The following is an 11,928-nucleotide window of genomic DNA, read 5'->3' as shown; positions in this document are numbered from 1 at the left end:
CAGGGACGTCACTGGCGTGTTTTGGAGAAGGTTGGAGGAAGATGGCGGGGTCCAAGGTGAAGCAGGACATGCCTCCTCCGGGAGGCTATGCTTCCTTTGATTATAAGAGAAATCTACCGAAACGAGGACTTTCGGGTACATACGCCACACGCTCACGTAGCCAGACATTTAGATTCATTCAGCAGTTGTTAAATGTTGGATAGTTTATGTGATATTTGCTGGTTACGCTAACCCGTTAGCATAAATACAAAGATCCAAGCTAGGATAAAATGTGTATGCTGGGTCTTACATTTATCCTTGTCATTAAAAGGAACATCTTCATTAACAGCACGACAACAGCTGTACAAGTGTTTTTGCAGCAGAGCAACATTTTAATGTGAATTGTTATTGACAGGTTTAGAACGACATGCTAACTAGCTAACACAGGGAGTCGTTTAATTTGCAGGTTCAGTTAACGTGATAATGCCTGCTGTTAAACAGGGGGTTATGTTTTATTTGATGAAACTATTCTAGCTGTTCTATCGTTTGCTGCTTGGTTAACAGTGTTAAAGTCGTAAAGTCAACTAATTTAAATCAACTACTTGATTAAGTTTAAGTTAATTGATTAAGATGATCTCTTAGGACAGCGTAGTCTGAAGTGGTATTCAGGAATATTTCTCCAGACTTCTTGAAGGGCATTCAAAGCTCTTCTTTGGATGTTTCTGTCCCCTTTTGTTCTGTTCTCAGTCAACATGATCCCACACTGCTTCAGTAATGTTGAGGTCTGAGCTTTTGGGAGGCCAGTCCATGGCTGATAGTGTTCCACTACTGTGTTTTTTTTTTTTTATACAGGCATGCATTTACAGCACATACTAAAATACCAGATTGTGTTCCACACTTCTTTACTGTGTTCACAAGGTCTTTACACCACTGGCTAAAATGCAGCTCCAAAACATGAGCCTATATCCTGTTTTACATATGGCTGTAGACACTCTAATGTACCTCTTTCATGGTCTCCTCTCTACATGTTGACTTGATTTGAAGCTAAAATTTCAAATCTGGATTTATCACTCCACAAGAGACTGATGATCAGCCCAGTTCTTGGGTAATCTGACATACCTGAGCCTTTCCTCCCTGTTTCCTTTTATTAGGCTTCAGTGAACAGTAGATGGATTAGTTGAAGGGTCAGATTGATCTCTCAGATCCTGTGTCAGGTCTTTGATTTCTTACAGGGGTGACTTTCAGATGTGGTTCATGAGCTGTAAATATTTTTTTTAGACCTGACATCTCTGTTGTCCTCCACTTATCAAATTTCCTGAATTTTTTTGTTTTTGTTTTTTAGGGCACACTGCACAACATTCTACAATATGCCAAGCTTTCAGCTCTTTGAGAATTAACTTGTCGGTGCAAAAATATTTGATGTTTATCAAACAGTGTTGTCTTTGGGAGTTTCTTGTACATTCAAGTAAAAGAATAGAAATGAACAATTGGTTTTTGTTACAGGCTGCTAGTAACAAAATGCATAAAGATACAATTTAAAATGTGTTCTTTGGTAAGTTGTCTGTTATGTGCAGACACAGCACTGTTGCATCCCTTGAGTTAAGTGCATTTTTTTGTGTTTTGATTTATTCAAAGGCCAGTGTTAAGTGGCTTAACAAACACAAGAAACATTCCCTTGACAGTGGTCAGGTACAAGGACTGAAAAATAGTGAAAAAGCAGCCATGTCCAAAGAAAAGCTTGGATAGACCTTCAGAAAGCCTAGAGAATGATTGGTCAGACTACTTTGCAAATTACAAGAAAGGCTGGCTCCTTGGAAGAAAATATAAAGAGCTCAGGTGCGCCTCAAGACTTTTGCACAGCTCTTTACATTGGGGCACAATAATTGGTACAAAACTCTCTTAGTGACAGTAACGTTATATAGATGATTTCAAATTAAGCTGACTACGAATAAAAGTTATTTTAATGTGAACCCAAAAAGAGACTTTATGCCAACAAGACTACACATCAGAATACACTGCAACTGAAAAGCACTGCAAAGAGGTTCAGAGAGCAGCAGCTACAGAAACAGTGACTTTTAGACGCTTTTATCTAAACTGTCCCACCTGCCTTTGAGTTGTAAAACCTTACTTGCTTGGCTTTTGCCTGGTAAGTAAAAATATAAAGTGTAAAAAGTATAAAATGCATATAAACACTGTGTTAAACTCCATGACTAGATAGTGGTTGCAGTAAGAATGCTATACATATTAATGTTAAGTGTTAAATTAAGATTATTTCCCGTTTGTTACTCCAGCACCTGGATTAGTTTCGTCATGTGAATAATGGGTTAATCTGAAAAAACAGGAAAAATGTTTTAATGGAACCTCATTGAGTTGGTATGTGAAATTTTCACACATTTTTCCTCCCTATACCAAAAAGTATGTGGTAATATCCATTTTATGGTAATTTTATAAGGCGTTGTAGGGCAGTACAGGACACTGAATTTTAGCACCACTTACTTGACAGTATCGAGAAAGATCTGAAATGAGTCTCAGAGGCATCAGTCAGCAGTCGCAGTCTGATGACTTTATATCACAGTGAAACTGCTTTAAAATGAAGAGTACTCAGGTTTTCCACATCTTTGACATGTAATGATGGGAATTTATTTCCAAAGTTGTGGCCGAACGCAGGTGACACCGTATGTGAATGTCAGCTCCTCCAACAGGGTCTGATGTTGTTAAAAAGCAAATTCTCTGATGGATATTTCAATGAGTTCTCCTGTATAATACGTTAGAACAGCATAAGCCTGTGCAGCTATTAATATAGTAAATGCTTTAATACATATGTAAACTTACTTAAGCTACTTAAAGATGTTAAAAATGTGCATTAATACTCAATAATGTTCTGTTGCTTCATTCATTCTTTAACCTGCAGGATATAGTATGTTCGGCATTGGCATCGGCATCATGGTCTTTGGGTACTGGAGGCTATTCAAGTGGAACAGAGAGAGGAGGTAAGAAATGTCAAGGAATTGTGATGTGGTTTTGCTTACTGTCACACCTGTGTGCACTGCTCAGTCTCAAACTGTGTGTGCGTGTTTGTGTGTTGCAGGCGACTGCAGATTGAAGAGCTGGAAGCCAGGATAGCTCTGATGCCTCTGCTGCAGGCAGAGCATGACCGAAGGTGACTGAGCACTTTTGTGCATGCTTACTATGATTTTTTTTTTCTTTCAATGGTGTTTACAACAATAGACTGTATTTAATAGTTAGACATAGCCAGCCAACCAACGTTTAGATCACCTAAATGTTGGTCTGTAATTTTCTGTTATGAAGCTTCAAACTGAGGTGTTTCTCCTTTCTGACTCCCAGATTGACTTTCATTGACAAAATGGCCTCAATGGTTTGTTCAGTACAAACACAAACTACAAACTGAGTCCCTAAACACATCAGCAAAGTGTTTACTGGGGTCTCAGAGGAATTTGGGAATGCTTTGGGGTTTTTTCCAAGCGCAGGAGTCGCCCTCTGCTGTCCATTAGAAAGAATGCAGATTGAAGGCCTTTGACCTTTTCAGACACATGAACTATGTCCATCTTTTGTACTGCCTAAGCTTGCAAACACAGGTCAGCTGTTTAATGCAGAGCTGAATGTTGTCTCTGTGCTAGGACCTTACGGATGCTGAGGGAAAACTTGGAAGAGGAGGCAGTCATCATGAAGGATGTTCCAGGTTGGAAGGTAAGAAGTTAAAAAATCAGTTGCTCCTGCTTATTATTTTTTAGTCATTTATTATTCTTTTTTTCATATACAGCATCTTTATGATATAATTATAGAGAAGAATTTTTCATGACCTGTCCAACATTATTTAATAGAGGCCTTTTCATTAGTTTTTAATATACTTGATGTTTTCATTTTTAAAACCGTTCAGACACCAAAGAAGAATCATACTATAAACTTTTGCATTTTGTACAAATATTAGCTGAGATAGGTGCGTACAGTCCAACACAGAAAAGATGCTTGACTTTTCCTCTTAAACGCACTGACCGACAGTATTATTTTCAGCTTTGTTTTGTAAGCATAACACTTATCTAGATTTCCCACCTACCTTACTTGCTGTGAGCCTGCTGAGATGTAAAGGTTAACCTGAGACACAATTTAAACAATGCCGTACTACTGCAGCTGAAAGGAAAAATTAAATAAATAAAGGAAACTGCAAAAATGCAAAGTGAAAATACATAAGACTCAGTAAACAGGGTAACAAATGAATCTATATTTTAGTTCAGGTCTGTTGCTGAACTTCAGCGTTCCTGTGTTGATGCTGACTGTGCATCTTTTTAACCCGTGCAGGTTGGCGAGAGCGTCTTTCACACAGACCGCTGGGTCACCCCTCTGTCAGAGGAGCTGTTCAACCTCAGGCCCCGCGAAGAGCTTTTGCACAAGCGTTTCGGCTTCCTGTGGTACGTGTGAGCACCACCGAGACCACCAGCATCCCGAGCTCCTCCACCTTCCACAGTCGGTACCACCTGGACCTGTGTGGTCGTTCACTTCAGCTTGTAAATGTTCCAAATTAAAGTATCTGTTTTTCTGTACCTGATCTTGGCTTCTGTGTCAGTTGTTTAATTTAGGCGAAACCAAAACTACTTATGTCAGTACTGTTTCAGATATTTATCGTCATACTTTTACTCCACTGCACTTTATAGCCATGAAGTTTACTGTTTTGTTTTTTTTTTCTACAGGAACTAGCACAGTACTAACACACCTCTACCAGCTGTGACATCCAAATGCTTGATATTTATTTAAATAATGAATTAATATACTTAAATATGAATCCTTATTTTGTATTTTTAGTACATGTAACTCAGTGCTCAAGCACAAAATCTACTAGTCTGAAGCTCTGCCTTTGTAAAATGTGACACCACACGTGTGCCGAGTACAGGAAGATGAGTTTGGTGAACCACAGTGTGGAGGTCGTCAGTGCAGACACTGACAAAAGTGAGCCACTGCCTGATTATCAGCTTTCCAAACTGAGGTAGTAGATTCAGGTAGCTTTTATTTCACTTATCAAATTACTCTGAAGATTAAGACGAAGTTGTCTGATTAGATGAAGCCATTATGAAACAACCACAGAAAAAGTACAGCGGTGCATCCTGTTAAACTTTGTCCTAATTTACAAGACACACCAGCAGCCTTCATGTTTGCATAGTAAACAAACCTGGACTTGTTTCATGTGCCTGTGTAAGTGTGCGTGGTCGGCTGCATTTGTCACGTACACATCGGGTCAGAAGTCAAAAGATTTGCATCTTACTTTTGCCATATCTGATGCATTGATCACATTAAAAAACTTCTAATGTAATCCTTCAAATCTTACAAAGACCAAGTATTAGTTATTACCTCTACCAAGTATGTAATAATACCAAGTAATAGCTTGGTAGCATCAGTGTGTCTAAACAGCTTGACAAGAGTGAGATGTTAACCAATTAAGATTGGCTTACAAACACCAGAGTACTGTAAAGACAATGAGCTGGGTAATGAGACTGTAGTATTTTACACACTACTCATATCCAGCTGTTTACAAATTTGTACCAGTGACCCATTACCCTACATGCTTAAACAGGAATCTCTGGCCCTAGTGCATCATCTTCCTAAGATGACAATTAAACTTATGCACACAGTATTTCCTACATTACTTTCCCTCCTACCTTTAAACCATTCTGACATGTCTCTATAGCTTTAGAAATAAAAAGCCAACGGGAGTTTCAAAGTTAGCACTACCTCAGGCATGCGTTTACAAAGGAAGAAAAACCACAGCAAGTTCTTTTGTGTCAGATTTTATTCAAGCTTTGATCCAAAGCAAAACTACAGTCAGGTTTGTCTATCAACTGTAGCTCTGTAATGCCGTTTTCCCAGCTCGCGACATTTACTGTAACATCAGGAAATGTGCTTCAGGAATTTGGAAGATTCCTTCATGTTGACAGTCACCCCACTGCTCATTGGACCTGGAACAAACACATCTTATTTAGCCTGACAATTCCAGTTTTGAGCAAAAAAACTAAACAAAACCACCAAAAGCTTTGAGTAACAACATGCTTTACGACTTACCTGATACAGCAACTGCATGAGATCTTGCAGCCTAAAAATCCAGCTACTTCAGCTGTGACGAGATCCACTGAAGCATCCAGTCAGTTTTCAGTCTAGAGGAGGAGAAATGGATGGATTAAACCTGCCAACTGATGCTTGAAGTCAAACTGCATGCAGTATTAATGACTCACCACATAAGGTACAAAGGAAAAGTGAATGCAGTCTAGACACCTTATACATGAATTGGGGCTTGTGGACATTACAGGAGCAAATTTGTGGACTAGTGACCAAAGTGGACTGAGCACAAAACTACCCGACTTAAAGGACCAATGCATTTTTTTGGTGGACTCAAGGTGGAGCACTAATATCCCAGACAGAAACCCCACCTCCCAATGGACTTTAGAATCAGGTAAGAGGACTTGTGATGTTTGTAGGAGACATCTGAAGCAGAGGACTAAACAGCGGCTAACTTGAAGGTATTCATGGCAACAATGAGAACTTAGTTTCAAGGATGTGAGCAAAGCAAAAGGAGATTTTTACCTCACGTGCACTGGCCTACTTTCTTCACATTTGACTAGGCAAGAGCAGCTTTCATCTCTGAGGAGCACTTGTTGGTAGGCGCAACACTTCACTCTCCAAGGACTTGTAGGATATTGAAGGAGCTCTTGACCTCTCTTGAACGTAATGAAGCATGAACATGACCAGGCACCAACTTCCCCCATATTTCCATATGCCACTTTGTTTGATCAGCACACTTAGTAGGTACAACATTCGGCTCATGGATTGTTTAACATGTACAGGATTCACTTGATTCAACTGTGCTTTTCCCCTTTTTAAACTTATGTGGATCTTTACAGATACCCAGTAACAGCTTTCCCTCCCCTCCCTTTTAAGCTTTGAGAACTTTGACTAGCCTACCAAATTGTTGACTTTAGTCCAGAGATGGGCACCATCTGATTGCATCAAGCAGATGATTTAGTTCTCACGCAGCATTACATTAAAATGAGCCTACAGCGCTCAGCTTTAGTCCCCATGCGGTTGTTTTAAGAGGCAACAATCATGATCATTTTCCACAATTTGTTTAATAGGCTCCATGAAGCCAAACTGACAAAAAAAAGTTGATCATACAAAGAACAAAAAGTACAAAACTGTTCCCGGTTTGAGATATATATAAGCTTTAGGGAAACAAAGTTACATTTCTCGATCACTTTAAACAAGATTAGTCCATTTTACAGCACATTAAAAATGCAGATGTTGAGCAGAGCACAGAAGATACCTTGGACAGACTGTAGCATGCTGCAATTTGCAACTTCATGAACAGCCGGCCACTTCGGATGTGTAGTTCACCAGTCTGAAAGGAATTCACTCTTTTGGGAAATTGAACAAACAGGAGCCTCAGTTAAACTAAGTTTTTTTTTTCTTTTTTAATATTAATTTGAATTTAGCATCAAGTCTCCCAAAAGTCTGTTTATGAGCATATATCTTTCCTCTCAGTTTAAAACCTGGCAGGAGGTAGGTCAGTCAGAGACTGAGGGGGAAAATAAGGAACACAAACAAGCCCCAGATATTGCAATATATAAGAAAAGGAATCAAATCAGGAAGCACTTCAAGTGCTGGACAAAGTTTAGAGCAATGGTAGTGGCTATTCAATGAAAAGCCACACTGAGAACTGTTTTGATCCCCAAAAATGGGACTTGACAGTATCAGATTACAGATGCCTTTTAGTTGCACGATCTTTGAGAAATGAGTCCAATTAAGCATGGTTAAGATTCTTTAACTGTAATTTGTAACAGGTTTTATAAGGAATGACCAAAACCCATTGCTACATTTTTCTTCTTTTTAAAGATGCTGAACTATTACAACAAAACTACAGAACTAAGGTCAGCAAACACGTGGACATTTTTCTTGAGGAGCGCATCTTTGAAAAACAGCCAGCCAAGTGAAGATCTTGAATCAGGGAGATGTTTACTCATGTGTAGCTGAGGATAAGAAGTGGGCACAGAGGTAAAGACACTGCAAGTTCGAACACTGGAGTTTTACAAATATTCCCCTTTCAACCCGCCTAACAACCCTCCCTCTTTTTGCATAAGGGGGTCCTTGCCTTCCTCGCAATTTGAGAACACGTGAAATTCGGGGTTTGCTTTAAGTGGTTCAAATGGTTTCCAGCCTCTTTGTCAGAGAAGGGCACAAAAAGAAATCTGGCAACCGTTTGGAAAGAGGCATCAAGTTGGGCACAAAACTGAGGGGCATACATGGTGATAGGCTTCCCATGTTGGGGCTGTGAAATCTCAATTTACAGTGTTGATGAGTGTACAGCATCTCAACCCGCCACTTAAAGCAGGTATTTAAAAACTAGAGTGCTGCTCAGTTTGACTATGCCAAGTTACTGAGATGTGCTTTCAGTGTTCCTTTAGATTTTGTACAGACAGCCCCAACATAAATGCACCCAAATACCTGAAATACATATTATTGATGCTTACCATAGCTGTCGTATCCATCGCGGTAGGATCCAGATCCTGAACGTTCACCATATCCACCCTGCCCCCTATATAAACAAGAAACTTGCATTTAAGATACATTCAAAATAAATTGCATTAAACAAACTTAAGCTCCGATTATTTACCTGTTTTCTCTGTAGCCGCCTGAGGAATATCCTCCACTCCTGTATCCACTGCCACCAAAGCTCCTGTCTCCACCACCACCAAAGCTTCTGTCACCATAACTCCTGTCTCCGTACCCTCTGTCTCCACCATATCCACCTATTAAAAACAAATCAGTTTTAATTTCGATAGTGTTAGAATAAACCTTTAATTTCAATTTTTTAAAAATATTCCCACGTCGCACCTCGGGAATAACCACGCCCACCTCTCCCTCTGGAGCCGCTAAATCTGCCTCCTCGTGGGCCAGAGCCAAAACCTCCTCTTGAGCGCCCTCCCTTTCCAGCTTCGTCCACCCGAATAGCACGTCCATCCAGCGTCTGCAATACAACAGGAAATGTAAAAACGTATAAATACAATTACATTAACTTTTTAAATTCAATTATAAATTGAGCAGCGTGATTTTTACCTTTCCGTTCATGGCGTCCAGTGCGTCTTTAGCGTCCTCTGCATTGTCGTATTTCACGAAGCCAAACCCGCGAGATCTTCCGGTTTCTTTGTCTCTGATCACGTCCACTAATCAGGGAGAAATTCCGATTAGGGCACATATTTAGTAAAATATTGATGTCTGAAGTCATTTTAAACTATATACTCAAGAGGGGTAAAGAGGTTTAATTACCTTTTTCGATGGTTCCGTATTTGCCGAAAGCCGCAGCCAGAGAGTCCTCGTTGGTCTCGAAGCTCAGACCTCCGATGAATAATTTTCCCTCGTCCGACATTTTTGTTATAGCTACAAAAAAAATGAAGGCAATTAAAAAAAAAAAGTCTCCCCACAAATCCTTCAAACTGAAGAAGGGCCCTTTATCGGCGAAAACCCGTCGACACGCACAGTCGGGTTAGGGTTAGCCGCAATGAGAAAGTAGGTCACCGGAGCAGTTTCATAAAATGGCGATCATTGATTGCGCAGTAATGGCCTACATACCTCTCGACGTTTAACAGACCATGAAATCTGAATTTATCTTAAAGCTACGTCATATTTAATCGATGAGCGTCGACAAAAGTCAAAATGGAGTCACCCTAGGCCTGGGGCCTGAAAACGTGGCGCAGTTTCGTTAGCGGATTAGCTGGCGGTTTTTCTTCCAGCGCCATTTTGTAGCACCGCGCTACACGCTTTTGTTTCAATGAGCTACTTTGCGCCATCTCAAGGGGTGGCCAGCTGCCTTATTTTGCAGCTTATATAACGACCCCAATTAATATGGGGGGGAAAAAATAGGTTAACCTATTTCTGCAAAGTGCACCATAGCATTTACACATCGAAAAAACATTCTAATACGATCAAATAAAAAAAAAAAGCGATCAAACGTCGGTTAAAAATATTTTCAATCAATAGAAAAGGGTCACATTGAAAAAAAAATATGCCTTTCATACTTTACAAATATAGATGCATGAATAAGATTATAACTTGCAACGTGTAGAAACAACACGTAACAAAGAGAAAGCGTTTACCTTTGTCTCTCACGGAGATGTAAGGGAAGTTGCTGGGAGCGGCGATGCAGGTCGAATGAGGGAGAAGAACGAGCGCGATCCGCTTTTCACTGCAATGCGCACTCACTCCTTCTTCTACTGCTGTTTGGGCGGCAGACCGTTAGAACAGCCGCCAACAGCGCCATCTTGTGTTAGGGTGACGCAGCATAGTGCTCTTAGGTTGGGCCGCATTTAATTCCTCTTCGTTTTTCGGCTGCTGCCTTTAGGGGTCGCCACAACGGATCATTTGCCTCCGCCTCACCCTATCTTTAGCATTCTCCATTATCAGACAGCTCACCTGCATTTCCTCTTCCACTACATCCACGAAGTCCTCCTGCCTGGCAGCTCTGTATGTCCCTGCAAAGAACAAGGTACTCAGAGCCGATCCCTGATGCAATCTCAACCCTCACCTTGAACCCATCAGTCACCTCTGGGCTTTTCCATCTCCAAGTAGTTTTCCTAGCAGCACAGATTACCGTATCTGATTTGACTTTGCAACCAACAATATAGATGTAGAAATGTCCTCCTGTCAGTGGCCTCCAAACACATTAAACTGAAAGTATCCGCGTATATTTGTGTCTTAAACAGAAACCAGATTAATAATCATTCCAGAGATGCTTTGTTTTGAAGCACAGTAAAATAACAGCGTGGTAGCACAATTAAAAACACCGAGTGCAGTCAGATGAATGCCAGTCATAACTGCAAGTCGCTTTCATATGTAGTTAACGGAGAAAATGATTCAACTGTGTTTATTTTGCAAGCCTCGAGTGCTTTGTTTGCGTGAATCACGATGGCGGTCAGGTGTGTGGGGCCGAAGTCCTGTTTGTCTGTGTGGGAGGAAGATTTATCTGCACATGCACGCCTAAGCGATGCAGTGTGTGTGAATGGTGTGTGTGGGAGGCAAAGAAAGAGAAAAGAACGTCTGTGTAGGAGGCTCGAAAACCCATAGCTTTCATCTGCAACGTCCTTGCAGCGCTACAAGGAATAGATCAGCGTGCAGGGAAAGGTTTTCAATCATTGGATCGATACCGCCAAAATGAATTCATCGGGGCAGGCGGTGTGTAGGCTACACTATCATGGCCGACTGTGCCTGCAGCACAGGCGCTCTTTAGGATTCAGGACGAGCAGCCGTGTGCTGTCTGATATGTGGCGCCGGGCGTGCTGCTGCAGCTGCACACTCCGTGATCACGATCAACAGAGCTGCACCGAAAACAACGCCAGCATTCGCGCTGCAGTCCCCAGCCGTGTGCTGATCGTCGTTTGATAGCCGAACGAGTGAGCTTCCACACGCTTCTCAGCTTGCAGATCACACAGGCTACACCCGAGCAAGACTTCGTGTTTGTCTGCACGTCAGCAGCGAAGGCAGGCACAGATGTTTTCAGCTCACCTCGAACAGTTTCATGTTCTGCCGCTGTGATTTGCATCCTGTGAGCTCAGCATCAGACACGCTGGCTACAGAGAGGCGAACGCTTCAGTTTATGGCATTTTTCACAAAGTACTCATTGGAGTGCCTCTTAAGATTCCAGTCATAGCTTTAATAAGTCACATAGTTATTCACGCAAATTCTGGTATCTCAAGCATCACGTTTTAGACCCTATGCTATGCTTGTCTTTAATGGCCCGCTTGAAACAGTTTGAAATGTTCAGTTGCTGTCATGGAAGAAGTGTAAGGAGTCTTGGTTGGCTGCACATCAGTGCTCACATTCTACTTCCTGCGTTACTGTCGAGGAGAACCAATATTTCAGTTTTATTTTAAATCGTAATGCTCAGCTTTACAGCAT

The 11,928-nt window shown here is 41.1% G+C and overlaps 2 protein-coding genes across 8 annotated transcripts; one reads left to right on the top strand and one right to left on the bottom strand.

Moving 5' to 3' along the window:
- ndufa13 (NADH:ubiquinone oxidoreductase subunit A13) lies at nucleotides 1-4,543 on the top strand. Its single transcript, XM_084913242.1, has 5 exons — nucleotides 1-135; nucleotides 2,891-2,969; nucleotides 3,068-3,139; nucleotides 3,618-3,687; nucleotides 4,297-4,543. Exons 1-5 carry the CDS (start codon nucleotides 42-44, stop codon nucleotides 4,414-4,416), a joined length of 435 nt encoding a protein of 144 aa, XP_084769368.1. The 5' UTR covers nucleotides 1-41; the 3' UTR covers nucleotides 4,417-4,543.
- Nucleotides 4,544-5,761: 1,218 nt separating this feature from the next.
- Nucleotides 5,762-10,250, bottom strand: cirbpa (cold inducible RNA binding protein a). 7 transcript variants are annotated; one of them, XR_014797640.1, is made up of 8 exons: nucleotides 10,131-10,249; nucleotides 9,304-9,414; nucleotides 9,094-9,200; nucleotides 8,872-9,004; nucleotides 8,651-8,786; nucleotides 8,508-8,572; nucleotides 6,049-6,140; nucleotides 5,762-5,945 (listed from the first exon to the last, which is right to left on the bottom strand). XR_014797640.1 is itself a non-coding variant. In XM_084913235.1 (7 exons), exons 2-7 carry the CDS (start codon nucleotides 9,401-9,403, stop codon nucleotides 7,993-7,995), a joined length of 555 nt encoding a protein of 184 aa, XP_084769361.1. In that variant the 5' UTR covers nucleotides 9,404-9,414; nucleotides 10,131-10,249; the 3' UTR covers nucleotides 7,091-7,992. The 7 variants fall into 7 exon arrangements, 6 of the variants coding, with proteins under 6 accessions (XP_084769361.1, XP_084769364.1, XP_084769363.1 ...); XM_084913235.1 differs by lacking the exons at nucleotides 5,762-5,945; nucleotides 6,049-6,140 and adding an exon at nucleotides 7,091-8,006; XM_084913238.1 differs by lacking the exons at nucleotides 5,762-5,945; nucleotides 6,049-6,140 and adding an exon at nucleotides 7,091-7,394.
- Nucleotides 10,251-11,928: the final 1,678 nt, after the last annotated feature.

Source organism: Perissodus microlepis, chromosome 18 (assembly GCF_051167445.1).
Source record: "Perissodus microlepis isolate ML-2025 ecotype Zambia chromosome 18, ASM5116744v1, whole genome shotgun sequence".
Classification (NCBI taxonomy): Eukaryota; Metazoa; Chordata; class Actinopteri; order Cichliformes; family Cichlidae; genus Perissodus; species Perissodus microlepis.
This window is presented reverse-complemented; position numbering and strand designations above follow the sequence as displayed.

Excerpts from the sequence above, each read along its gene's own strand:
- ndufa13 (XM_084913242.1), top strand. The coding sequence starts at position 42 with ATGGCGGGGTCCAAGGTGAAGCAGGACATGCCTCCTCCGGGAGGCTAT. Across the intron at positions 2,970-3,067 it reads AAGTGGAACAGAGAGAGGAG|GCGACTGCAGATTGAAGAGC; the intron begins GTAAGAAATGTC and ends TGTGTGTTGCAG. Across the intron at positions 3,688-4,296 it reads AGGATGTTCCAGGTTGGAAG|GTTGGCGAGAGCGTCTTTCA; the intron begins GTAAGAAGTTAA and ends TAACCCGTGCAG.
- cirbpa (XM_084913235.1), bottom strand. The coding sequence starts at position 9,403 with ATGTCGGACGAGGGAAAATTATTCATCGGAGGTCTGAGCTTCGAGACC. Across the intron at positions 9,201-9,303 it reads ATACGGAACCATCGAAAAAG|TGGACGTGATCAGAGACAAA; the intron begins GTAATTAAACCT and ends CTCCCTGATTAG. Across the intron at positions 8,787-8,871 it reads TGGGCGTGGTTATTCCCGAG|GTGGATATGGTGGAGACAGA; the intron begins GTGCGACGTGGG and ends TGTTTTTAATAG.